Raw genomic sequence first — 27811 nt, 5'->3', positions numbered from 1 at the left:
GCTGGAGCACATGGCACCCTGTGGAGCATCACCTGCTTCCAGACACATTTAAGGATGTCAGGTCTGCTGAGTCAGAGGTCAGGTCCCAGCAGAGCATGCAGCACCCTGGGTACCCAGGTCCTGGAGACCTGCAGCTCACCAGGCACCAGATCCTGGTCCTTCTGGGGCCCTGCTCCTCCAGGGCACCCCGCTCCTCCTGGGGACCCCGCTCCTCCTGGCCCCCCTCCTCTCCAGGGGACCCTGCTCCTCCCTGGGAACCCTGCTCTTCCTGGAGATCCCACTCCTCCAGGAGACCCCGCTCCTCCTGGGGACCCTGCTCCTCCAGGGGACCCCGCTCCTCCTGGGGACCCTGCCTTTCCTGGGAACCCCACCTCTCCTGGGGACCCTGCTCTTCCTGGGACCCCTGCTCCTCCTAGGGACTCTGCTTCTGTGATCAAGCAAGGCTCGGGGGGTTTCATTCTGCAGGTAGTACCTTTGAGATTTTAAAAGCACAGATGGTGCACTCCTTCGTGTTCAGGAAAGCATGTGTGGCAGGGAATGAAGTTTCCACAAGACAGGGAGGGAGATCACAGTGCTCTGAGGAGGAGGTTAGAGGTGCTTTAAATTGATAGACTTCTCGGTTCACTCTGAGAGGCCAGAGAGGGGAAGGGAGTGGGGGGCAGGGGGCATCCACAAAGCTGGGCAAGGAAGCGCCCCATCCTCATGGAAGGACTCCACAGCAAGGAGGAGAGCATGGGCTGGTCAGCCCACACCTGGAGCCCTCTGTCCCGCTGAGTTGCCAGCTGCCTCCTCCACAGTGTGGGGCAGTGCCAGTAACATCCTTCGTCTCAGCTAGGATGTGCCTGGCCTTCCTGAGGCTTCTTCTCAGAGCATTGCTGAGGAGAGGCCTGAGGGACAGGGTTGCGAGTAGGTTTGAGAGGCGGTCCTGCCTCTCAGGGCCTCCAGAATGGCCATCGGAACCATCCCCTGCCCCGGGCGCCAGAGGGCTCAGCCTGCTGTTGTTCACCACCCTGCCAGATGCCAGCAAACCTAAAACAAATACAGTTATCTTAGGTTATTTGTGGTGCTTTCCCTGCCAAGATGTGAGGAGAATCTGTTGTTCGAGGCGAGTGCATGCCTGGTGTCACCTCTTCCAGACTTGCGGGCCAGCATGTGGGTCTGGGTGGCACGCGCGGCTGGTGCTGTGGGGCCTCCTGTTAGACTGGCAAGAGTGGGGGGCAGGCCTGGCTCCCCGGCACGGCCTGGCCCCAGGGCAGGCGCTCTGCCTTGTGTTTGCTCTGAACTGAGCTGGGGCGGGGGTGGGGGGGCGGCGTGCGAGCCAGCCTGGGAGGCGAGAGGACGTTTCCACGTGGCAGCAAGTCTGCTGTCCGTCTCTAAAGGGTGGGCGGTGGGAACCAAGGTGACTCTCGTTGGAACGGTGTGCCAGTTTCTGTTCATCACATGCCCTTTGTGACCCTGGGGGCCGCCTCCTGTGCTCCCAGCCACACTTTGGAAATTGGGGGAGCTGTTCACCAGCAACCACCATGCAGGATCTGTGTTGAACGTATTTGAGCTGAGCTCAGGGCGCTTGGGCTTGTGAACTTACATGAGATTGCGTCTCCTCTCTTTCAGAGGACTACCCCAATGGCACGTGGCTGGGCGACGAGAACAACCCCGAGATGCGGGTGCGCTGTGCCATCATCCCCTCCGACATGCTCCACATCAGCACCAACTGCCGCACAGCTGAGAAGATGGCACTGACGCTGCTCGACTACCTGTTCCACCGGGAGGTGCAGGCTGTGTCCAACCTCTCTGGCCAGGGCAAGCACGGCAAGAAGCAGCTCGACCCCCTCACCATCTATGGGATCCGCTGTAAGTGTGGCCTTCCTGGGTGTCTGGTCACAGGCCACGGCTGGCTGAGCCTACGCTCTGGGGTTGGAGGGCCTGCTGGCCTTGGTGCTAGCCACAGAGGCTCCGGGTGGAGCATCCCCTTCAGTAAATAGCGCTGGTGCCTGCCGTGGGAAACATGGGGACGTGGGCCTTTCAGACCCTGGCTCCACCTGTCCTTGGGCCTCTCTGGAGGTCGGGGAGGAGCAGAGCCAGAGTATTCCCTGCCCTCCACTGAACATGGCCTTTCCTGGGCTTCCCGGTGGCACAAGCAGGGTGCCATCTGCTTCCTCCTTCGAGAGAGGGCTGTGTAGTTAGGGGCTGACCTCCCCGACTAGCTAGCATATAGTACTGGTCCTGATGTCCTCACAGCCTCCGTGGTGTTCCTCCTCTCTGAACAGTGCCCCACCTCAAATCAGTAATCCCTATATTCCTGTTGGTGACATTTAAGGGGGGGCAGGTGACCCATGTCTTTCTCGGCAGCACCCACATGCCTCTCTGCCCTGGGCTTGTCCACTCCACGAGCCTGCCTGACTCTGGGAGACATTGCTGTGGCTTATGATCCAACGTGAAATGAAGCAGTGGACTTAGGAGACCCGAGATTTCTAATGGAAGGGCTGGGTAGCCGGTGTGAGACACGGATTCTGGAGAGCCACTGTGCTTGAATGTCGAGTTTAAGTCTGAGCTGGCACAGGGGGAACGAGTTCACCCAAGTTCACCATCTCAGAGCAGAGAGGGTGCTGTCCCATTGGGAAAGAGCTGTGTTTGTCACCGGAAACTCTAGTGTGATCCCCGAGTCTCCTGTTAGGAACACAGAGAAACAGGCTGGCTTTTCCACAGTTATTGTAAGACTAGCGGGAGTATTTTTCTCTATGGCCACTTATACAGACTTTTGATTAAAACTGAGGGTTTCCTGCTGACTGCTGAATCATCTGGTTATGTCTGAGACATGGAATCTAGCTCCCTGCTCACGCTAAAATGGCTCATTATCCTGGTTTCCCTGTCTCTTGGCCCTGGGCTTTCTCCCACTCCTGTCTGAACCACTGGGGGGTGGGGAGGTCTGTCACAGACCCTCAGGGCCCCCTCGTCTGTTTTTCTGGGAGACTGTTCGTGTGGCCAGGTGATGGCAGCTCCTCAGATGGGGCCAGAGTGGTTCAGGGATGAGCAGAGAATTGCAGGAGGGCCACAGCAGTGGATGTGTTAGGCTCCATGGGCCTTGGGGTCTCTTGTGACTGCTTAGCTCTGGAAGCAGCCACAGGCCAAACACAAACAGACCTGCTTGTATTTGAACAAAACGTTATCTTAAATGCAGGTAGTGGGCTGCTACCAACTGGCAGCCCCTGCTCTGGAGCAGGATGCTGACCAGAACCCTCCAGTGCACTCGCTCACATCTCTCCGTTCTGTGACGAGGCACGTGGTGTGCGTGCAGCCCGAGAACACATGGTTGTGTGTTGACAGGGTGCTGTGCGGTGGTGTGTGATTTCATGATCCATAGTGCCTCATGCAGGAGGTTTGTGAAGATGAGTGAGATTGGTCCACGATTCCCAGTAGACTCCACGTGTGGTCGGTGTTTGTCAATGGCCAAAGCCCTGGCTGGCAGTGTGCTTGGGAGGTTAGAAGAGGCAGCCCTAATGGGGAGGCTCCGTGAGCGGCTTGGACCAGGCCCAGGCCCAGGCTGTGTAGGCATGATGGCCTCTGGGGGGTGGACTGCTCTTCCCATGGGGAGTTGACAGCTCCCAGAACCTGAAGCTGGAGCATGGTTGCCTCTCATTTGGAGATGTCCCTCAGAGCATCTGTCAAGGAGTATGGGCTCCCTGCGTACAGGCTGTGACTTGTGGGTTGTTAGAAGCTTGGAAGAGGTTCTGGAGAGGGGTGGAGAAGCCAGGTGGTGTGGGACAATGAGCAGAAGCACATGGTGATGGGATCGACATGCTCATGCCCAGAGAGACTGTGTGGTGTGGGGGAATGTGCTGAACTGACCAAAAGGGCCAGCCCTGTTTCCTGTGTGTAGAGAGGTTGGCCTGCCTGTGAGCTTATCATGACCATCTGGGAAGCACTGCCGCCTTCCCAGGGTATCAGGAAGCATGAGGTAAGCATCTTGCCTGGTAGCTGCCACATAGCAGCAGCTTAGCAAGGGAGCATCTGTTTTCTCCTAGCTCTGCAGACTTCAGGGCGTGTCCCCCTGGGGGGACAGTGCTCAGCAACAGGGGGTTGCTGGCTGTGCTCACCAATCATGGCACCACATGCACCCATGCCAACTGGGCTGAACCCTCCACCCCAGAAGGTAATGCCCTGCAGGTATGAGTCCCCCTAGAAGGCCTCTGGTCATGACCTCCTGTGGGATGGGAGTGCTCCTGAGTCCATGTCCATGTGACCAGTACCACCGTGCTGTGTGGGTAGTGTAGCTTTGGTAAACGAGCTCTGGGGAGGGAGGGTCTTGGGCTGGCTGGCTTTTGGGGAGACAGAAGAAGGATGGCGGCATCTTAGGCCATGTTGGGAGACTGATGAGGGTGTCCAGCCGAGGTCTGCAGCAGTGGAAGCAGAGGGGTGCTGATGGATTCCAGGGATTCTGGAAACATGAGCAAGGCTTGGCTAAACAGAAACTCAGAAGGTCGGCTTTATCACTGCATGCTGAGGAAGATGGCCCACTTTCTATATAGCAGATGACTAATTTACTCTCATAAACCTCTGACTTACCAGCAGAATGGTTGCATTTGCATTGAAGCCAGGTGGCAGGACCCTGTGAGCACAATGGCAGGAGAATGGGCCACCTGTGTCCTCTTGTGGGAGAACAGGGGGGACAGAAGGGTTCTGGGGATCAGGCTGTCCGGGGCTGGTGGAGGGCTGCTGTGGATAGCTGCTTTCCGTAAGCAGGCAAACTTGGCCATGTGTCTTTCATGCAGGGGAAACCTGTGGGTCCTTCCTGACCCAGACTATGTACATTTGTTCTTTTTCATGTGTAATGTGTAAAGAATGAAGTATCTTTTAAAAAGAAAATCACTGGAATTGAGATGGACCATCTACAGGGAGTGTCCCCTAAGAGGCAGGGCCTGCCCTCACTGAGCTTCCATTCCTCCAAGGCCACTGCTGAGGGAGTGGGCGAGGAGTCCTGTTGGTAGGTAGCAGCTGTGTCCTGGAACTAGCCATCTAACCGTGGCTCTGGGTCTGCAGCATGCACGCCCGTTCACCATGTGTGCCCCATGTCCACCGCTTCCCAGCAGAAGAGCAGAGGGTTGGGGCCTGTAGCACTGCACATCTGGTGAGGGCTGCGCCTGTGGGTGACGCTCAGCAGCTTATCATGTGCAGGTTGCTGCACCCTCAACAACAGAGGCCATCAGGCAGGACGCGAATTCCTGAGCATCCAGCTCTGTCATGTTCAGAGTAGGTGCTGGTTTGGCGTCTTCGTTTGGAAGCAGGGAGCGGCTGTTGGCCTGGGTGAAGCTCTGGGACGAGATGGGCAGGAGAGCAGAGCACCCGGTCTGGTTGCACAGGCGCTTGCCTGTGGGTTCTCCGAAGCCTGGGCTCCCCCAAGCCCTCAGCAGCAGGGGGCGGGTGCACCAAGGCATCATCCTGGGGTAGAGCAGTGCAGTCAGGCCGGGTTTCAGTCAGGACTTTGGAGAATTAATCATGTGACTTCGTGCCAGTTCCCCCTTGCCCCTCACTCGTACAGAGAGAGCAGACTTGGGGCCAACAGCCTCCCCCCCTGCATACAGTAGGCCCTGGCCGTGTCCCACTCCCCTTGACTCCTATCCCAGTCTTACTGGGGAAAAAAATTACCATTTTAAAATATACAATAGGCTGTGTTTCTAAGAACTGCCTTTCTAATGAGGGAACAAGGAGGTTTTTTTGAAAGCGAGAAATAGTGCATAAAATATTCCATGAAAAGCATGTTTGCTTTTCAGGGTGTCAGCTTGTTTAGGGCTCTCCAGGACTGTTGGGCTTTCCCCAGATTTGGATAACTTGACCCTACCGTTTGTGTGCTCAATGCCTAAGTAGCATATTATTGTAACTTTAAAAATTGGGAACACTTTCCTGAGGGATGTCACCTAAGAATGCAAGCAGTTGCTTTTCTCCCCTCGAATTGAGAGTATAGTATGGCTTTTGTTCCTGGGTTCATCCTAGCAAATCACGTGAGCCTCTGCTTAGACTGGGTGCTAGAGCAAGTTGTGCGAGTTGCTAGGAAGGAAATGAAATCGCATGTCAGATAGACCACTCTGGGTCTCTGAAGGCATCTGGAAGCCTGCAGACGTGGAGGAGAGATACTCACGAGGCTTCTGCATACAGAGGACTGCAGTCAGCCCATTCAGTCTCGTCAGCCACGCTGGCAGAAGGCCGTGCTTCAGGACTGCTCTTGCTTGTATGAGTTTGGGTGTGCTGACTGTGCTGCCCTGGGCTGTGGGGTGCAGGAGCGCCCTGGGGCAGCTGTAGTGGAGCCCTTCACCCCGAGGGGACTCACGCAGCAGGAATTTGCTGGCTCAGCCCACGCGCCGGCAGGGCCACGCGCTGAGCTCTGCCCCTTCCAGGAGCTTCTGGTGGTGGCTGGCAGTTTGTGACAACACAGCTCCCATCACTGCCTGTGCTGACACTTGCGTCTCCTCCCTGTGGATATGTTTCTCTTCTCTCCTTATAAGGACACCAGTCGTGTTGGATCTAGAGCCCACTAGACTCCTCATATGACCTCATCTTAATTAATCACATCTGCAAAGACCCTGTTTCCAAGGGAGGTCACATTCTGAGGTCCTGGGAAGGACATGCATTATGGGGGACACTCGACAGTGCACAGATAGGGCCTGGGTTGCTGGAAACTTGGTGATCAGATGTAGTAGTGTCTGATACAGCTTATTTGGGGTGGAGGTACCCAACACATGTGTTTAGGGACACTGAGATGGCCAGTGGGAGTGCAGAGCTGGGAGGCCGGGTTGGTGAGCATAGGTGAGAGACCATCGGAGCCCTTGCTCATAGGTTGCCCAGCCACAGGGAGGTCCTCAGGCTCTACTCCCATCATGCTTCTCAGTTGTTGAGGCCTCCGCTGCTTGGAGAATGGAGGCTTGCCTGGCTCTGACACTAGGACACAGACAAACGGTGCATGGAGAGACATATCGGCTAGTCCCCCTCACTCGGGGGCTGAAGAGTTCTGTTGTTTTTCTGCATTAGTCACTATCAAGTCAGGACTAATTTTAAGAAATAAATTTCTCACACTCAGTTTTCTGCTTTTCTTTCTGCTTGAACTTGAGATTACATTAACAGTGATGGTGTTTTCATTCCTCTGTGTATGATAAGCCATTTGCCACCCACCAAGGACATGAGATTACCAGTTTTGTTCCTTTTTCCCACAGTGAGTCTCAGCCCCTCTGTGGGGCTTGTGGGTGCAGGAGTGGGAATCTGGTTTTATGGGTTGAACCACCAGTGTCAGGATAGGCATTCCAGGAAGTTGGAAGGCAGTTAACGGTGCAGCAGATGGAGCTGCAGCTCTTTGGTGGGGGGTGGGAGGGTGGCCAGACAGCTTGCCAGGGGACCTGGGGAAGAGGCTCCAGGGGCAGTCTTTGGGGGTGGTGGTGAGGTGCTTGCCTCCTGAGCACTCTCCTTCAAGATGGTGAGGGGACAAGTGGCTTGCCTTGCAGAGGACACAAGCCCTACAGGTGTCTGGGGACCCTGTATGCTGGGGCAGGGCCCTGGAAGCTGCGTTCAGGTTGTGTGTCTTGCATGGGGCAGCCAGGGTGGCAGCCTAGTGCAGGGAGGTCAGGAGAGGAGGCGCTGGTCTCCTGTGCGTGCATGGGGTGGGGGGCTTGGATGCAGGGCAGAGGGAGGCACCATTGCTGTTTTATCTGGGTGGGTGCCAGGAGGCCTGGATTTTATGATCATTTCTCACTCCTAACTAATAATTGGACAGAAACTGAAGCTAGGGTATTGGCATTCTTATTTCGTGAGGTTTTCTTGTAAGCATCAGATAACATGAGAGAAGATGCTTCAACAAGTGTGAAAAAAGTTAAAATCAAAATAAGTTTCTCATTAAGATTTTTCCTCCTCTGTTCATTAAGCTGAGGTTGCTTGGGTGCTGTTAGAGAAAGCAGCAGTGTCAGGTTCCCAGGCCAAGGCAGAGCTGAAGCCAGAATGGCATGCACCTAGGGGTGCACTCCCCACCTTAGTTCAGTGCCTTCTGCGAGGGGAGGGGGCTGTGCTGTGGACTCCATATGGTTTCCTGGCAGCGGGCAGGGTGGCTTTTGCTGTCCAGGTAGAGTCCAGGCTTGCTTTTGGAAGGAATACGTGATGGGAGGTCTTGGGAGAATGTGTAACTGTGTGAATGTATGTTTTTTCTTCAAAGGATGGAAGCCAGGTTTTGAACTGGTTGAACTGGCAAATTGGTTTTTACAAAGTTAAATTTAAATATCAGCATTTTCGCTTATTACATTTATATTCCTTGTAGGTGTTGTAGATATTCATTTCTGTTATTAACAAGTTTTTAAAGTTCCACACAATGTCATTTATCCCAATTTCACTGATATCATTAATCCCTGGAGGCATCTGAAAGGTTTCTCCCTGAGTTGAAGGTGGGAGAATAGGAGGACGGTGTAAAACGTTTCATTGAAGCGCGTCCCTGGAGGGCCTTCTGGGATGCGTGACTGCTGTTTCTCCCTTGGGGACCACTGCTGCCCTTGGCTCCTGAATGACCGCAGCCCGTAGTTGGGCTCCTGTCACCAGAATTGGTAACTAGCCCAGAACATTCTGAGTTAGCCCCTGTACTCAAAGCCGCACGTGGCATGTGGCAAGTGCGCAGCAAATACTGATTAATAATCTGTGGTTATTTTAGAGATGACCTGAAAATTAGCAAAGAATTGCCACTTCATGTGTGTATTTCCTTTTGTGTACGAGGATTATGAAGGGCTGCTAAAATACTTTGGATTGTTTTTCTTTCTGATCCTGTAAATCCTCCTCCTCCTCAACCTAATTCCTTTTCTCTAAGTTATAGAAATTTTGGTCGTCATGTTTAGAGTCAGATTGGTCTTAAGCATGTGCTCATAAAATCAAGAAGTGTCTTTCCAAGAGGAAAGAAACTCAACACTTATATAGAATTTGGAAAACAGGTGCTCACTCTGGTGATGATCTCTGTGTAGTGGTCTTGGTGGGAGGTTTTAGGGATCATGTGTCTGTTAAACTCCGTGGATGGTGGAAACTCAGCCCTCCTAGCATTCAGAACAGGATGTTGTTCAGCTCCTTTTTTTTTTTTTTAATTGAAGATTTGAATTCCATTCATTTATTTTCCCGTTTATCAGTGAAGTTTCACGAGCCAGCTCCAAAAGAGGTCACCCCCTTGAAGAGTGTTTCTTGTGGTTCCCAGGCTCATGACTGTTACTTTCTGTTGACTTGACACCAGGAAGAGGTGAAGTGTCTAGTGAGGGTCTCCATCTGCCACCATCCCTTGGTGGCCTCCCTGATGCCGGGTTTCCTTGTTGGTGAGGAGGTCGCTGGGGACCAAAGGCATGTCCCAAGAGGCCTGTGTTGCGGAAGTGGTTAACCAATGTGGGTGCCAATAAGTTGCTCCCCTGGGTGGCTGGAGAACCACGGCAAGGCTGCATGTACCCATGGCTGGCGGCAGAGTGGAGGAGATGCCCTTCCACGGGGTGTGCAGGGTTCTTGAGAATGAAGACTGATGTGCCCTAAGGTGGTTTTCTTCCTGATGGACAAGCAGAGGGAGGGCACACTGAGTCACATAAGCCACCCTCTGACTTGGGCTGGAAGAATGTCTTCAGCTGAATTGTCACCACCCTTTAGTGCACTGGTTGGTGCTGGAGCATCTGCCATGTGCCTGGGTCATCTGGGCTCTGTGGCGTACCAAACACAGTAAATATATCAGTTTTCTGAGGTGCTAGAGAGGTGCCTGGGGTGCAGGGGGGCCTGGGGTCCGATGGGCTGGTTAAGGGCGGCCCTTAGGCTGAGGTTGTGTCTGAGCAAAGACTCGGGAAAGGGGGGACAGCTGCAGCTGCAGACACAGAGGCACAGGAGGAGGTGAGTTGGTGATTGGAAACAGGGCTCCAGTAGAGTCATGGGCCCTGGTTCTATTCTCAGGGTTCAGGATAGCTACAGTGCCCTGTGTGAGGTACGGAGTGGTCAGAGTTGAGTGTGGGCGTCCTGGGGGCCTGTGAAAGTTCATTAGACAAGGACTTTTTAACATTCCAGGTGCACCTGTAGGGGAGACTCTCAACCCCAATCACATTTTGTGTTCCAGTTGCTCCCACATGACCAGGATGCAAGGAGAGGCCTTTATCTCATATCCTTCCACATGGGTGTGTGCTTTCAGGTCACCTTTTCTATAAATTTGGAATCACGGAGTCTGACTGGTACCGAATCAAACAGAGCATCGACTCCAAGTGTCGGACGGCCTGGCGGCGAAAACAGCGAGGCCAGAGCCTGGCCGTCAAGAGCTTCTCAAGGAGAACGCCGTCGTCGTCCTCGTACAGCACTTCAGGTATGCTTCGTTCAGCCGCGCAGAGCATTCCCCCTGTGGGACTCGAGAGCGGTGGTCCAGAGTGAGCCCGCGGGCCTGCCACCATCCACGGCCACGTACCGGGCCACCCACCGTGTCAGAGCGCAGTGACTGGAGCCCCGTTCTGTGCCCCCTGCAGGGTGGGTTACCTCCAGGCCCTCCTAGAAGATTTCCAGATGGAGGGCTTCGAGAGCCAGACCTCTGAGGAGGCCTGATGCTGGGAGGAGGAGCAAGGTTGGGACTGCTTGGTCTCTGTGAGCCTCTGTGCTGTGTGTCCCTCCACCCAGTCCCTGAGCACAGTGCTGGCGTGGGGACTGCAGAGGGAGGGAGCAGCAGTGCCAGGTTGTAGTGCTCATCACTACTGCTCTGAGAGCAGGGCCTTAGTGAGACTTCCCCAGCACAGGTGGGGGACATTCTAGACTTTCCTCGCCGGCATGGCTGGCGACTATTTTTTTCCTGAGGAAAATGTTCACTAGGAACAGCAGTGTGATTTTAGTATTGCCTTTCACCCCACACATCTCAAAATATTTTAACAAAAACATTAAAAAAAAAAAAATCTCCACAGTGGCTCCCTCGGCGATGGCTCTTCGAACCTGAGCTAGGGTCAGGATCTCAGGGCAGCCCCAGCAGGGTCGGCCAGAACTCTTATTCCGGAGCCCTGTGGTGACCGGGTCACCTGGAGTCCTCACAGGGTTTTGTCTTTCTGAGGCAGACCTCAGGATGCCGTTTTCCTCCCGTCATCTTGGCAGTAACTTGCCAGCAATTCCTGAAGATGGGAGGTGGCCACACAAGTTGTGCCCCAAAGCCCTGCTTTTGTGAGCTGCTGTATGGAAGAATCTTCTGAGGAATGTAGGCCTTTCTGTTACAGTTAGCAGTTCTGGCTCGGGAGCGTCAGGAGGTAGCGGTTGTGGGACGTGCTGACACAGTGACTCCTCGAGGAACTAGACCGTCTCTGTGGGTCCTGGGAGGGCAGGCGAGGGCAGCGTGGGTTCAGGGAGGTGGGCTTTAGGCAGAACGGGGTTTTGTCGTCCTCGCCCTGGGAATCCGTGTGGCCTGGCCAGAGCTGGACCCACGATCAGCACCGTGTGTGTCCTGAATACATGGGGAGGAATGGCAAGATGGAGCCCATCTCTGGAGGTTCTGGCGAGGCAGTGTGGCTGTTGGGGATCGTGTTCAGATTCGGACTCAGGATGTCCAGGCAGTGGCTGAGGCGGTGTTTCTGACAAGGGGCAGGTGATGCCCTTGAGCTGCTGCGGATCACCCTGGAGTGTGGAAGCTGTCCGTCCGAGCAGGGCTTGGGCCGCTCTGCTGCTCGCCTCAATGAGACTTGAGCGGTCTTTACCTCCTACTCAGGTGTGGGTCGTGTTATGTGGTTGGAGATTATAGGACTTAGTTTCATGCTTGTTTGTTTGGAACTGTTCATCGCTCTTCCAGTCGTTAGCGTTTCTTTAAACTGAGTGACAATAATTCAGTTTAACCAGAGATGAGTTTCTTGTTTTTCCTTTGTTTACAAATGTGTCCATATTTCTTCAGAGATGCTTTGGATTTGAATAAGTCTCAGGTGCTGTTGGCGTCTTGTGGGCGGTGAGTAGCCACCACGTGAGCGTGTGTCCCATGCCCAAGTCCTGGGGGACGTGTGCCCAGTGTCTCAGGATGTGTTGTTTGGAATGGATGGTTTCAAACACCGGCTGCACCGGTGGCTTTGGAACAAGCACAGAACACAGCAGCACTTTTCGTGGCCTGCGTCACGGCCCTTTCCTCAGGAGCTTACCACACTTGTGCCCGTGGGGCAGGGACACAAGGACTTCGGAGTGGGTGTCATTGCACAAGAGAACTTTGCTGCCTCTGCCACTGGTCTCTGCACCCAGCTGTGAGCAGGGAGGAGGGTGAGGAGCATAATTACATTCCTAGTGGCCCCAGGTGTCTGTTGAGGGAGGACTGGGACTGCCCTTCTGAGCTGCGACACCCAGCCTCACATTCTAGCTCTTTAGTCACAAGGGCTGCTTCCTGTGCAGTCCACCAGCAGCCAGAGGTTTCCCAGGGAGCACTGGAATTGAATTTCTGAGAGAAACACAAAATGTATTTTTATTTTATCAAACTTTTTAAAAAAGTACATGGCTTTATTATATATATATATATATTTTTTAAAGATTTTAGTTATTTGAGAGAGAGAACGGGGAGGAGCAGAGAGAGAGGGAGAAGCAGGCTCCCCGCTGAACAGGGAGGCCGATGCGGGACTGGATCCTAGGACCCTGAGATCATGATCTGAAGGCAGACACTTAACCCACTGAGCCACCCAGGCGCCCCTGGTTTTATGTTTTTTAAATATTTGTTTATTTGAGAGAGAGAGCAAGGGAGAGCTGGGGGTGGGAGAGAGGGAAATGGAGAGAGAAACTTAAGTGGAGTCCTCACAGAGTGCATAGCCTGTTGCAGGGCTTGATCACTTGACCCTGAGATCACCACCTGAGCAGGAACCAAGAGTGGGACACTTCGTGGACTGCCCCATCCAGGCACCCCTGAAAAGCACATGGCTTTGTAAATTTCCTTTGCTGTCCTTGTTTCTGTGTTTATTGTGCCACATTCTTCATTAAAATCAGATAGAGCAAAGTAGGTGGTTAGTTCAAGGGCCTCTGGTGGTTCACTGCTCCGTTGGCATCTTCCCAGCCTCCCAAGGCAAATCGGAGATGGTGACAGAAATAACCCAGTAAAATTCCTGGATTCCTGGCTGGCTTAATTTGGAATTGGTAGTGATTCCAGCTGTGTGCCTTGTTTACTTTTGAATTATCCGCAGACAAAAAAAGGAACTTCTAAATACGTGCTATAAAGAGATCCTGAGCCCAGGTTCCTCTAAGTCTGAATTAGTGCTATCCCTGTGAGCACAGACTGTGAAATTACTAGTGCCAATGGATGTTTACAAAATCAGTTCATTAAGACATCTGTGTTGCGCTTTCCTGTCTGGTAGTATCGTGTGAACTTGTGTACTGCTTAAGTGAAAAAGACGGCTGCATCTCCCTGTGAAGGCTGCCTCTGCGCGCCCTGCAGCCCTCATCAGTGAGTTGAAAGCCTCGAGGGAGTGTCTGTGCAGTGCCTGTAGTTTAGGCTTGCGGAGGACCAGCTTGTAACAGTCTGCTGCCTGCCCGTCTGTGTGTGCAGCTGCCCTTCTTCTGGATGCAGAGAAGAGCCAGGTCAGCAGAGGGGGGCCCTTGGAGTGGCCTGCCTTCCTGACTGTGCACTCTGACAGTGGGGCGCTGTGGTCTGGAACCTTCACCAGCGTCAGCACTGTCGGCTCTGAAGGATTCTTGATCACAAAAAAGTCACCAACATGTTTTTTTGCACTGGGCTTTGATATCAGTACAAGTTATGAGACATGAATTTAAACTGGTCTACATACATTGTGTGATTTTTAGGGAGTTGTTGATTAATTGGTAGATGCAAACGTTTGATTCTTAGGTTTGGAAACCATTGACTTCATACCTACATAGTCCTGTGTTCTGTAGTTTCTTTAGAACCTTGGGGACCATCATTCTTCCTGTATTTTTGAACCATTTGAGAACTGGCAAGATCACTTGATTTCTTTTTTTATTAACACTAGAGCAGAAATTATTTGGGAATTTATTAAGTTATGTAATTCTTATTTACTAGCAGAGTAGACTTTATTTTTTTATTTTTATTTGTTTATTTTTTTAAGTTGATATTTTAAAACATTGACACCTAAAATTGTTCACTGAAATCATTAAAAAGGATGTAATTTCTGACATAATACAAGTGTTAACGTTTTCACATCACCACATTATTTTTTCACACGTAGTCAATGGAGTCAATATCCCATGTCAGTTTAATTACCACCATTGAGCTGTTAAAAAACACATGAAAATCTTTTGCTGGGCAATCAGACATTTTACGTCCTTGTTTTTTTTCTCCTAACATTCGTGTTAGGCGTCTGCTTCTTACCAAGTTTCATCCTGCTGAGATATGTGTTTTTCTTACCATCAGTCCACCGTAGTTCAGATTTTATGCTGAAAACTGTGCACAAAATCAATGTTTTTCTGAGGCCTTAATATTCTAAGTGTCTAAGAAAATTCTATTAAGATATCATTATAACTAAAATTAATATATAGCACGTCAGCACAAATGTCTTATTTTGGATTAAATGAAGGAAGTAAAGTTTGGAAACGTATTGGAAACGTATCTTTAAAGAAGTGGATGGGGATTTTTTCCCTTTCCCCCCAGTGAGTTTAATTGTACAAGAACAAGTATTATTTGCTGCCGGTGTAAAATAGACTTTATTATCAATTTTATTCCTATTTTTCATTTTTGCCGATAAATCCTGAGCAACTGCATTTAACCAGTAGATGGGAATCCTTTGTCTCAGGAGTCAGTCCTTCAGACTCTTTCTCTTTCTGTCCACAGGTCAGAAATCTGCATTCCCTTGCACTTAGAACTAATGGTGTGTACAGAATGCTGGGGCTCCTCTGTTGGGCCCTGTCGACTGGAGTCTGGTCCTTTCCTCTCCGTGGGAGTGTGGGCCTGGGGAGGGCAGGAGGCCCAGAGGCGTGCACGTGGCTGGTTGCTAAAGCCTTCTGTACTTCCCTGCAGAGACCGTGTTGAGCACACCGCCCCCCGCCAGTGAGATGCCACAGCCCCCGCCTCAGGCCCTGCACTATGCCCTGGCCAATGCCCAGCAGGTCCAGATCCACCAGATCGGAGAAGACGGACAGGTCCAAGTAGTATGTACCCTTCTCACTATTCTGCCTCCACGAAGGCCAGGGGAGGCTGGGGTGGGGCTGGGGCATGGCCAGTGGGGAGGGCCACCACCAGCCTCCCCTGCATTTCTGGGTCATGCTGTGGTAGCTTGGGGTGAGGTCAACGTACCATTTTAAAGTAGAAGTTGTTAGGGGTACCAGTTCTTGCATTTCATGAATGAGGGCAGTTCCTGAAGGGTTGTGTCCTTGGTAGTGGCCCGTCATGGCTCCCCAACATGTACTGCCCTGCGTGCACTGTCAGCTCTAAGAGTCAGGCTGTTCGACCATCCCTGCTTTTGTCTGTCCTGCTGAGAGGCAGTGTAGATGCACCATAGATGATTTTCAGTTCAGGAACATAGGTACCGTTTTACTGAGGGAAGAAAACAATAATTTCTTTCTGTGATCAGTAGAGAAATCTAGTGACCTTGGGTAGCGTGAAGCACTTCCTTGGAACTTTGTGATGTGCACTAAGTTTGTGTGGCAGTTAACCCAGCATTTTGCCAACACACACCTGCCTCACCCTGCTTTGCATGGCATGGCCAGGTAGAAATTCCTCCAGAACCTTCCTGGGTCCTATGGCTGGGGAGAACCCGAGGGCAGGAGCTTTGCTAGGGAGCTGCACACTTTCTGCATACTCTGGACTCCTGTTGATGCTCTAGTTCCACCCAGCTGCTTTGCTGCATGCCCGCATCAGGAGGGATTTTTCCTGAAAGTTTCAGGGTGGCCTTAGGTCTGACATGGCACTCACAGTGCTGCTTGGTAAAGGGAGGGCTTCCAGAAAGCGCTAACGAGTGCTTTTAGAGGGGGGTTTTCTTCATCTTCCAGAGGAGATAAAGCAGTGATGAATGGTGAATTCTCTGTTTAATTGACAGTTACAAAGGCAGATACTCTTATCTTAGTATAAGAAAGTCTTTGAAGGAATCCCAGGACAGATAACATTGATCCAGTTTGCACAGAGTAAAACCAAAGCAACAGAAAGTTTTGCAGCGATGTTGAGCCACTTTTGCATTTATAGGAGTTGTCTGCTGCCTTGCAAACCTAAGTGTGCTTTAGTAGGGTTCTTTATTGGTGTTTACCCACCTATTTAAATAATTTTGTGTTTCTTTAAGACACATTGCTTGACACATATTCAGCATAGACACTCATGTATAGGCTTCCCACCACTCACGCACTGCTGTGTGGCCTTCCAGCACTCCCAGGCCCCTAGGAGACCACCTGCTGCTTCCTTGGGGTTTCTGGTCCCTCCAAGTTGATAGTATGTTTTAAAAAAACGATTCTTTTAATTTTCTGGGAAATTTCTATTTCTCTTCTTTTCCAGATGTCTTTCCCATTATTGAATTTCCCTGTTTGGTAACATTTGAAGATTCAACAGATCTTTCCTAGGCCCCAGTGTTTCTTTAAGAATCATTGCAAACTGTTCTTTCTGTATGTGTTATACACCAAAAGTTTGACTTCAAGGGGCTGTATATACCACATATGTGTTGTGTCATACTATTTAGGAGTTAGTTGTCTTGAATTGTCAGCAGGTAATCAAGGACAAAAATTTCCGAAAGCATTTCTTGTTTCCTGTGGCTTTCATTTTCTTCTGATGCTTCTCGGTGTCTTCTCTTGCTGCGGATCCCACAGGGCCACCTCCACATCGCGCAGGTGCCACAAGGGGAGCAGGTGCAGATCACGCAGGACAGCGAGGTGAGTCCCTGGGCTTCCTCCACTCTGACCTTGGTCACATGAGGTGGATGGCTGCCAGTCGCCAGATGACACAGATGTCCAGCAGTGACCACCTGACTCCTGTTTCCTCAGGAGGTGGTTGTGTTGGGAGAGGGACCATGGGGAGATGGCCTCGGGACCTATTACTGGACAGAGGTGCTTTCACTTGGAGGCTATGTCCAAAGGGAGGAGGCACAGGGGCTCTGGGGGTGGGTGAAGATGTCCTGCTGAATCAGTCCTTGCTTGTTCACCTGAGGGGAGGGCCTGACATTCAAGAATAGTCAGTTCATGGGTGGGTTGGCGGGCAGGCAAGCCAAGGCAGGAAGCTTGCTGGAGCAGCAGCAGCATTGGATGGGGAAGGAAAATAGATGGTGAGGTGGGAGGAGGTTGTGGGCATGGTGTTTCCTTGAGGTGGGGAAGCTCCCTTTTAGGGGTGAAGAGAAGTGTGAGGCCCAGCTAGTGGCCTGAGACGTCTGCTAGGATCCTTCACTGCACAAGGCACGCATGGTTGGCTGGTAGCCTCCTGGAGGAAAATCAATATAGATTTGCTTTTGGAATTTTTTAAATATTTTATTTATTTATGAGAGACACACAGAGAGGGCGGGGAGGGGCAGAGAGAGGCAGAGACACAGGCAGAGGGAGAAGCAAGGCTCCATGCAGGGAGCCCGACGTGGGACTCGATCCTGGGTCTCCAGGATCACACCCTGGGCCGAAGGCAGTGCTAAACCGCTGAGCCACCTGGGCTGCCCGCTTTTGTATTGTTTTTACTAAAAAATCATTTGAATATTTCTTGGATTTCATGGGTTTGCCTTTTTTTTTCCAGATTTCATAAGCACATCCCTCTTGTCTATGTAATCCAGCATTTTTTTGTTTTGGTTAGAAGATTAGAATTTTGAAATTAGAATGCAATGAATTAAAAGAAATTGCTGATGCCATTAATGATTAGTTTGTGATAAGTTACAATATGAGATTGTCTTTTTAAGATTTTATTTATTTATTCATGAGAGACACACAGAGAGAGGCAGAGACACCGGCAGAGGGAGAAGCAGGCTCCCTGTGGGGAGCCCAGTATTGAGCTCAATCCCAGGACCCCAGGATCAATACCTGAGCCAAAGGCAGATGCTCAACCACTGAACCACCCAGGCGCCCCTATGAGATTGTCTTCTTAACACAATAAAACTTTACCATGTTCATTTAAAAATTAAATATTTTGCAAGATGAAGGTATCTGCAAGAAGTTTTAACAGAGTCTGTTAGACCTAAAACAATAGTTTTTCCCTAAACAAATGAAAATACATTTATACCCTGGTGAACCCAGTGGGGCTGTGACCTGGTTGGTTGTGTTGTGTCCTGTGTGCTTCTGGGTTGGGATAGCACACCCCATGTGTGTAAGGCGTCTCCGTCAGGGGTGCTGGCTTATGTACATGGGACCTCCCTGTGTGACTTCTGGTTTTTCCCATCCATCTAAAATTGTTTCAAAATTAAAAAGTGGGGAAAGAAATGACATTTTCATTTGGTGTCAGGGTGGGGGTGGGTGGGTATAGTGTTTTCTTCAGTTTGTTTTCATCAGAAAAAATAGTATCTGTAAACTCAGTTTTTCTTTTGTTTGGGTTTTTTTATTGCTATAAGGGGTTGAGTTTTTGTAGAACTGACACTTATGGCTTTGCTGGTTATTCACAGATGGCATGGGATAATCCTGCCTCTGTGTCACTGTATCTGGAAGTTGTTCTGGTCCTTGATCTCTCCTTTTTTCACCCATTCTGCAGGGCAATCTACAGATACACCACGTAGGCCAGGATGGGCAGGTAAGTGCTCACTTGCTCTCACTTAATACCTACTTGCTGTGTGGGTCACCAGACCTTGCCTTGCCATGGGGAGGAGTGGGGGCAAGACGGTGGTGCAGCGTCAGCCTTAGGGAAAAGCTAGCTCTACCCCTGCTGGCACAGACGTCCCAAAGGGTGTGGACACCTGGACGTTGGGTCTCAGGGCAACATTTGTTTCTTTGTGGGATTTTACGTAGCTTTTTGCTTTGTAGATGACACTCCACTATCACTTTAGCATTGTTGTCTGTGAATTTACGTGAATGCTGTTGATGGCCATGTCTGTACAATAGCTATATATTAGGATAAGGTAGGGTTTTTTTCATGGATTTTACTGCAAAACGCCAATCACCAGCCTTTTAAAAAAATCTCTGACAAAAAGCATAACTGAAATAGTCATTGTACATACCAGATATGAACTATCTTTACAAGGCCGAGTATTCCAGCCATCAGAGTTTCTAGGGAGGGATTTACTTCCTAAGATCCAGTGAAATTGCTGGTGAATTTGAGGATTGACATTTTTATGCCCTTCTGAAGAGTTTCTGTTAAAGAGACATGTATAATCTTTGAATAATTATGAAAGAGAGTCTGGAGAATTTTCCTTTTTTATAGAACATGACCTGGAGCCACAAACATAGAGCCTCTTTACTCTCAAGACCATAGTACTTGGTATCCTGGAGACCAGCCACCTGGTCTCCCCCATCTGAAATACCCGTGTACGTCTGTCACCACTGGTGGGGGCCTGGTGTCGGCCCGGCATGGGGGCCTGGGGAATGTGTTCCTGGGCTCAAACATGAGGGGTCAGCGACCACACCTCTTGGGTTTTATCTGGAACCCCCTGAACACTTTGGGAGAAGTGTAGCAGACCTTAGATTAAATCACTTGTTTAGATTGGAGTTCCTCTGCTTTCAGTTTCATCATGGAAACACACACTTGAGGTTTTCATCAGAGCCCTGAAGCACCTGAAAGCTGCAACAGTGCAGAGTTAGCCCACGGTCCCCAGTCATTGCTTCCGAACCCTGTCTTGGAGATAAGGTCATTGGGCTGGACCTGTGGAGGTCAGTTCTCAGCAGGTTGTCGTTGTGTGTTTCTCATCTCCTAGGCAGATGTCCCACCTAGCTAGGGTCGGAGAGGTCAGGTCATCGTCTGTAGCTGATCTCTGCCTTTGACCACTTAGTGGTTTGTATTTATACTAATTCACAAGAAAAGAAAGTGTGGGACATGGCTGTTCTTCTTTGTCTCTATTTCTGAGAATTCCACTTGGGATTTTTGAACAGTAGAAGGATCAGGTTTTTATATTATGTTAGCACTGTTGTTACCACGTATGGCTAGAGTCAGCATGTCCTAAATAAATCATGAGAACAGAGAGCCCAGTCTCATGGCCGAGACAGTGGCACAGCTTTCAACCCAGGAAGGACTCCTGGAATGTCCATCAGAGGAGCCCGTCTCTGAAAATGATGCAAAACCAAGGTGTTTTGTGTACACTTACCAAGGGTTGCCTCCTCCAAGTTGGTGGTCTTGCCAAGGCCTGTCCTAGGGAGCAACATGCTCTCACAGACGCTCCTCCTGTTCTCTCACCATCTCTTGAGAAGGGCAGTAGAGCTCCTGTGCTGATGGCCGTCTGTGCTACACAAATCATAATTTATTGATCATCTGGCTCAGGTTGCTTGTGCCGCCTCACCTGCCTTCCCTAGCTCTGCCCGGGTCCTGCCATCCATCCTGTGTGTGGGACGTGCAGTCAGAGCTCAGGAAGAGGTAGCACACACTGACATGGCTGGAGGAGTTGTAGTATCTGCCACCTTTTGCTTCCTTAAAGGAAGCTCAGCTTTCTGATTTAAATAAACAGTATGTGTTTATGTAAAGCTGCCTGGTCAGTCTGTTTAGCTAATCCTTTTTTGTTTTCCCTTTGTGGAAATTCCGTGTCATTTTATCACTTGGCTGGCTCTTGTTCCTATGAAGTTACTCTGCTCGTGACAGCTGCATTTTTTAAGTTAACTGAAAATTCGCAGAACAGAATGATGTTTCGCAAGACACAGAACCCGCCACGCCACTCAATGTTGTTGATGGGGTGCCTGTGGGGCACAGCAGTGCGGGGAGCAGGGGCTCTGGGTTAACCCCCCAGCTCCCACCCCACTGCCCCAACCCCCACCCACAGGAGGACAGCGCTGGGGTCTGTGGCTCCTTCCCCTGCAGTTGGGCGGGGGCTTGCCACCCTACAGCTGCTCCCCCCATTTCCACGCCATGGGGCCTTTGCTGGTCCTTGTGCCACCTTACCTGTGGGGCAGGTAGACTTGGCTCTGTGCATCATGGAATCTGGTAAGGGAAGGTCTAGTGTGCCCCTCTGCTCTGTTAACCCTTGTTAGAGCCTGATGATCAGTACCCTGGGATTATGAGTCAGAGTTGGACTTTAGTGAAACACCCTCACTGTTCAGATTCCAGGTCTTCTGAGTATGTGTGTGTGGCTCTCCAGTCTCATCCCCCAAGCAGGAACAACAATGGTCCATTCCAGCCCATCCCAGATGATCCACTCTCAGATCAGGGATATATCTGCTTTAGTCAGGGCCTTTCCGGCACTGGTGTCCTGATGATGTAGTGCTTTGTGAACTTATCATGGTGTTTTGTGCCCTCACAGCACTTTGTGCTGAAGTGTCAGATGTGAATTATGCTTTCTTTTTGCATGGCTAGGACTGTGTGCTATAATTAAGTGAAAGTGATTTTAAAGAGACCATCTAAATTTGACACCAATTAGTAGTGTCCCCAGGTGTTGGCAGAAGCAGACACTGGGATTTAAGGGGGCAACCCTTAGGACGGTGGGGGAAAGCTGACAGGTGACAATGGTGGGTATGCTCAGATGTAATTACAGGAGAGGCTTCAGCCTCTCAAGAAATCACATGCCACACCATAGTTGATTGTGAATTTGTTACAACAGTTTTTTAATTTGAATGGTGAGTTTTGGATAAAAATGTTGCCAAGTCTTTGTAGGGAATATTTAGACCCTCTGGGTTTAGATAGCAAAAGATACTATACATGCTTTGATTCTGATTACTTTTATCTAGTTGAAGGTTTGCCAACTGACAATTTTTCAGATTTATCTAATCAGTTGGAAGAACAACTAAATAATTATACTCTGTTTAAGAGATGGTGATGCAGTCATAGAATTACACGTGGAAGTACGGACTTCATGCAGAGAGGTTCAGTTTGAGTAGTGGAAGAAAGAAGTGACCAGAAAGAAAGGATTTTTATTCTGAAAATACTCTCAGTGTTGAATTGGCTTCCACAAAACAAATTGTGATATGAAAGCATAAGATATTAAAGTTTGCATCGTTGTGACAAGCGGGGCAGAAGGTGGTTACAAAGCTGCAGGATGTGCCCTGCTTTGCAGTGGGTGTTGTGTGGGGTCCCAGGAGGAGATGGGCCTGGCTCTGGGACTACGGTGGAAGCAGGAGTGCTCTGAGGTCTCATGCTGGAGACATGGAGCTCCCAGCCACATGACTTCACATCAAGACCAGACATCTCCTGTAACTCATTATGTTGCTAAAATGAAAATATTTTATTTTTTCCCCTCTTCCTTCTCTAAAGTACTTGTTTTCTTGGGGGGGTTTAGATTACATAAGGCATAGGAAATGTGTTGTTTGAATTAGAGCATAATGTCATAGTGCTCAGATTGAGAGCACCGTGTAGGGCAGAGTGGGGTCTTTGCCAGCCGAGCATTTCAGTCATGTTAGCAAGAATATAAATCTTGTCTTGTGGGTTTGTTTGGATTTTTAAGGCAGGATCAACTGGGGTAAAGGGAGTTAAATACAGACAAGATACTTTTCATTTAGTGTATCTACTGCTCTTGACACATCCACTCCTTGATTGCTTGAGCATCTTGTGTTGCCAGTGGCTCATCTCCACTGGTCATGTAAGTGGGAGTGATGGTTGGACAGAAAGGGACCAGATCTCTAAAGATGGCAGACATTAATTGACATTGGCATGGTAGAGTGGGAGAGTCTAGTCTAAATCTTCCTGAATTAGAACCAGTCATGAGTGAGTCATGCTTCAATTACATGCAAGTACAAATAAGCAGAAATCCATAAGTTTGGGTAACAGTGTGTATGTTGTAATTAGAACTATTTGATGCTAAGTTGCAGGCGCTGAAAACCTTATAGTAGAGCTGTAGGCATGGGGATGGGGATGCTAGTAGGGAATGTAGGCTTGGGGACAGGAATGCTACTCGGGCTGTAGGCAATGGGACAGGGATGTTAGTCGGGCTGTAGGCACGGAGACACTACTAGGGCTGTAGGCACAGGGGTGCTTCCCTGTGTAAGGAGTTGAACTGTCACTCTTGCTTTAGTTACCTCTTGATGTGCAACATACTGCCCCAAAACTAGGGCTGATGACCACAACCAGTCATTATCCCGCCTATCTCCATGGTTTTGCTGGGTGCAGTGGCATCACTGGGGTGGGTCATCTGGAGTCTGAGCTGTCTGGCCTGTTGTAGGGCCCACATCCAGGGCTGGAGCTGGGCTGGGCCACACCCGGGGGCTCAGTGAGGCCATCCTCCTTTGTGCAGGCTCCCCTTGTGGCCCCGGGCCTTGCACAAGGTGGCAGGGTTCCAAGAGGTGATATAACTGAAGCTATAGACCCGCCAGCCCCTTTGATGACCCTGCCTTCTTTATGGGTGGTGTGGAATGTCTGTGCTGTCATCTGGAGCTGGAAAGGATGAGGCAAGGAGGGTCACAGCATCTCTCGGCATCCCCTCTGCGCCCAGTGTGCCTTGACTCTGAGCTCCTTCAAGGGGGGGGCCCATGCTGTGCCAGGGAGGGCTCAGCCCACGTGTACAGCTGGGGTGCAGGAAGCATGGGCGGCAGTGGCAGGACTGCAGTGAAGGACACCTAAGTATTTTTAGGGAGACCTTTACTAGATGAATCACACAGCACATTACGGGCCCCAGAAATGACCCTCCCTGTTTGAGCTGATGGGTTGAGGGTAAGTCTGTCAGCACCAGTGTCGTGACCTCAGGCAGACAGCAGCCCACCCATGTGGCACAAATCCACATTAAGAAACTTCATGGGATTTATTAACGGTGTGCTTTGTTGGGGCAGCTTGGCTGATGATCAAAGTCGGATGCATTTTTCTAATTATATGTTGTGAAATAATCATTGAACTGCTGAAAGTCTGAAGTCTTTTTTGCATTTACAAAGTCTTTTTTGCATTTACAAAGTTTAGATTTTTAAAATTTAAACTTATATAATTTCTCAGATATCTTTTCATTCCATTTATGTCATTTCTTTGGGAGTTTAAGAAAGCAAAGCACAGCCCTAAACATGTATTCATGTGACTAGAAATAATGCTCCAAGAGCGATCTGTTTTTGGATAGCTGGCCGCCACTGGCTGCCCTCCAGTTCATGTTGGAGCACCGCATCCGCGGCTCTTCTCTGCTTGCTGGGCTCTTCACCCAGGGACAGGCACTCAGTCCTGAGAGGGCGCCAAGGCCTTTTTTTCTTGCAGTTGATCCTAAGTTGTTGTTAAAGATCAAAACACAACCAAGAACAAGGAGCTAGAGGTCACTTTAACCTTGGACATCATGTAGCAGGCTTCCCAACCGTGAGTGGGGAGCCTCCTGCCCGCAGGGCTTCAGGCACCCCTTTCTGGGGCTGGACATGTTTTCTCCTGCATCATAACGTCTCCTGTGGCATTCCTGGGGAGGTGAGGAGAGAGGTTCAGGAACTAGGTGGGTGTTGGTACCTATTCTACATGTGGGGACAGGATTATGCAGGGAGGTAAAACCCGGGACGGATCCTATGACCCCTGAAGCCCCAAACTGCCTCCAGTTCTCTAGAACAGCCTCACCGCTACTGTTGCCACCGCCACTGCCGCCACCACTTGGGGTTGAGAGGGATTCTTTATTTTCTTGAGCTGTGTTCTGATCTATCCTCTCTACATAGGACCTTCTGAGTCCTATTTGGTGACCCCACAACGGCAGTACTTCCTTTTGGCTTTTAGCACAGTTCCTCAGCATGTCTGCTATGGGCTGCAGATTGAGAAAGGTTTAAACACTCACTTTGTACCAAACTCTGTTGCTAGGCAATATCCTATCTGTTGAAACATTGAAATCTGGGTCAATTATTTCTCTACATGTGGGAGATTTTTAGCCACATGGGAAATCCATAAAACTTGGGCTTTAGTCATGTTGCTAAGACCATGAATCACAGAATGGTTTAGTACTATTTCAGCTAGATGTGTGTTGTGATACTATTTTTTTTTTTTTAAGTAGCTGTACCTAATGTTCTAAAATGTGTATGAGAAAAGTTTAATAGGTCTGTAAGCTAAACAGTCTCCATTGATGTGAACACCTGGAGAGTTTTGTGTGTGTTCTGGTAGTAAGCCCATCTCTGTAATGACGAATGCACCAGGCAGGCACACAATTTGTTTGTATCAAAGCTAAGCAACACAGCGATAAATCCAGGCTGCTCCCACTGCCCTTGTGAGGTGACTTTACCAATACTTAACAATAGCTTGGCATTCTTTAAACTTTTAAACCTCTCTTGACTTCTTTGGCATTTGTATTCCTCCTTATACTTGAAAGTAAATTTTAGTAGCTTTCAGAATTTTTTCCGTGAAATGGGGCCTTCTAAACTCAGCTGGGGAAGAGATTAGCAGAGACAGGAAGTATCCAGCATTTTATGTGCACGACTCTTTTTGAAGTGGGTGAGAAGAAGGACGTGGATATGTAGAGAATGTGTTGTATGTGCAGGAGGTGTGGGTGGTGGGAGCCGTTGTTGTCTGTGGCGGTAAAGGAGTGTAGGATTTCTGCGAGGTGTGGTCCACGATAGATGGTTTGCCACAGCAGGCAGAGCATTCTCCACCTCACAACAGCATACACTGTGTCACTTCACTTCTCATAAAAACGTTCCATTCAAGAAAATATGTTTCTGCATTGCATGCCAGACACAAACAGAAATCTTGGAGGACCTAGGTAGTTCAGGGAATGAATCCCTTATGGAAAAGCCTTCCCTAACTAGAGATGGTGGAAAATATAATTTAAGCTTATAAAGGCCAGAGCAGAATGAGTTTGGTGTTGATTAGTTCCAAAAATATCCTAGAAAAGTCACAAAAACAAGTGTGCATCTCCTGTCGCCTGGTTGAGGAAGCCTAGCCTTCTGGCTAGCCCCAAGTGTGTACAGGGCTGTGGGTCACCCCATGTGAGGCGGCTAGCCTGGATGGGACACAGGGGCCACTGTGTGCCCTGCTGCTGGCTCCAGGTCTCAGGAATCGTCTTGGATTCCAGCAGAGGCTTGTCATACAAAGTGACATGGGCTGGCTGCAAGCGGGTGCAGAGCACCAGGAGCTGGTTCTGGACTGTCTCGGTCTCTGAGCAGCAAGGATAGTCATTTCAGTCGTCTCAGGGGGACAGCCTGTCATGTTTCCCTGCAGTTGTCGCAGACCAGGCTGGTTCATGCAGGACACAGGGTGGGAAGGATATTATGATGCTTTCTTGAGAGAAGTTGGATGCACTGGTTACTTAAATGTGTGTTTTCAGAATTGTGTGTAGCTGGAACGAGGTTGTCTTTGAGCGGGTTACGAATAGTTGAGGCTGAAGGAGCTTTACCTCAGAGGTACTCCCAGCTGTTAGGACAGAAACTCTATGCTGCTCATGCACCCACGGCCCAGCCTGAGCTCCTTGGGGTGGAATTCATATCCAGGTCTGGTGCCTCCAGTCAAGGAGGAGTCTTCAAATCAAGGGCAGACCCTAAAATCATTTTCAAATATGTTTAAAAGGTTAAGCTCTAAATAGTTTTAATACCATTAGGTCCACAAATTTTATTCATTCCTGTTCCTTACAGAACCCAGTGTAGTACCATGCTATCAGTTCTTGATAATTGTTGGTAAATGAATACAACAATAATTATTCCAAATTAGCTGTTGGTTATTTGTAAGATGTAAGTAGGAGGCATTTTGAAACACTTCATTTTGAAGCTATTTAGGAACACAGCCGTGTATTCCCTGGTAACTTTAATCATGAGTGACAGCCTAGAAATGTATAGAGGTGTACTTATTTAAAATTTATAGCTCAGTAGGCTGAAAAATAGTGACCTCTGAGTAATTCCAGAATTTCTTTTTGGTGGGATCCAAGTTGAACTCTCTCTGTGCCAGGGAGGTGTACTGATTTCCTTGGGCCTTTCTGCCATGGTCTTTGAAATGTGTCCATGTCTCTTGCAGGTAAGCCTGGTGTGTCATGGGGGGAGCATCCCCATGCCTGGACGGACAGTGGGAGCCCACAGCCTGTGCCATCATGCCTGCGATTTGGCTGATGGCGCAGAGCAGCTAAGGGCTCTCTACACCCAAGAGTTCTGTTCCAGGAGCCATCCCCCCCTGGGTGGCATCTGCTGAGAGGAAACCTGCTGCCCCAGAAATGGGATTTCTGAGTTTCTGGCTTATGGAGGGAGGGTGGATGGAAGGGGGCCTCCTTGCCATTGCATGGAGTTTACTTTTCCTTTGTCAGAGGTAGGGTATGAAAGAGGTCATCTCTTAGGACATTTCATCTCTGTTCTTTTTTTTTTTTTTAAGATTTCATTCATTCATTCATCACACAGAGAGAGGCAGAGACACAGGCAGAGGGAGAAGCAGGCTCCCCGTGGGGAGCCCATTGTGGGATTCAATCCCAGGACCCCGGGATCATGCTCTGAGCCAAAGGCAGATGCTCAGTCACTGAACCAACCAGGCAACACCATTTCATCCCTGTTCTGATCACACCCGGCCCTTCCCTTGTGCAAACTCAGGCACTCTGACAGCCCCCCCCTGCATAAAACCCAAGCCTCTTCCCCGCCCTCCATGTAGCCTCGGGGTTTATACTACAGAAGGGACAGTAGCCAGTGGAGAAAGCACTGGGGGGTCAGGGCTGGGAAGGCGGGTGACATTGGTTTTAAGGTTTGGAGACCTCGGAAACACGTAGTCGTCCTTTGGGAAACGAGCAGGGAGGGCCATGGAGGGCCAGCATACTTGTGAGAGGCATGCCATGTGCTGAATCCTGATGGATAAGAAACAGGAGCCCAAGTGATGTCACACAGAGCCCTTGAACCATCACATGACAATTACAGCAGAATAAAATGTTTTCAAGCCCAGGATACCTTCCCACTTTTCTTTTTACCTGCTTCAAGAATGCACCACTGAGTATTAAATTCATGGTGTTTTCATGAGGAATCTTTATTT

General features: G+C 49.8%; 1 protein-coding gene across 12 annotated transcripts in view; it reads left to right on the top strand.

The window, feature by feature from the left end:
- Positions 1-27811, top strand: part of LOC112646807 (BTG3 associated nuclear protein) — a 104902-nt gene that overhangs the window by 61549 nt on the left and 15542 nt on the right. For 7 of the 12 annotated variants that reach the window (XM_025427070.3, XM_025427065.3, XM_025427066.2 and 4 more), the window contains 5 exons: positions 1612-1851; positions 10163-10330; positions 14945-15075; positions 16708-16779; positions 18563-18601. In XM_025427070.3, the coding sequence (XP_025282855.1) occupies positions 1612-1851; positions 10163-10330; positions 14945-15075; positions 16708-16779; positions 18563-18601 (650 nt within the window). The remainder of the gene's footprint in view (positions 1-1611; positions 1852-10162; positions 10331-14944; positions 15076-16707; positions 16780-18562; positions 18602-27811) is intronic. The other 5 variants (XM_025427071.3, XM_025427069.3, XM_035716048.2 and 2 more) reach the window with 1 other exon arrangement.

Source organism: Canis lupus, chromosome 5 (genome assembly GCF_003254725.2).
Source record: "Canis lupus dingo isolate Sandy chromosome 5, ASM325472v2, whole genome shotgun sequence".
Lineage (NCBI taxonomy): Eukaryota > Metazoa > Chordata > Mammalia > Carnivora > Canidae > Canis > Canis lupus.
The sequence above is the reverse complement of the archived record's forward strand: the minus strand, read 5'-3'. Positions and strand labels throughout refer to the sequence as shown.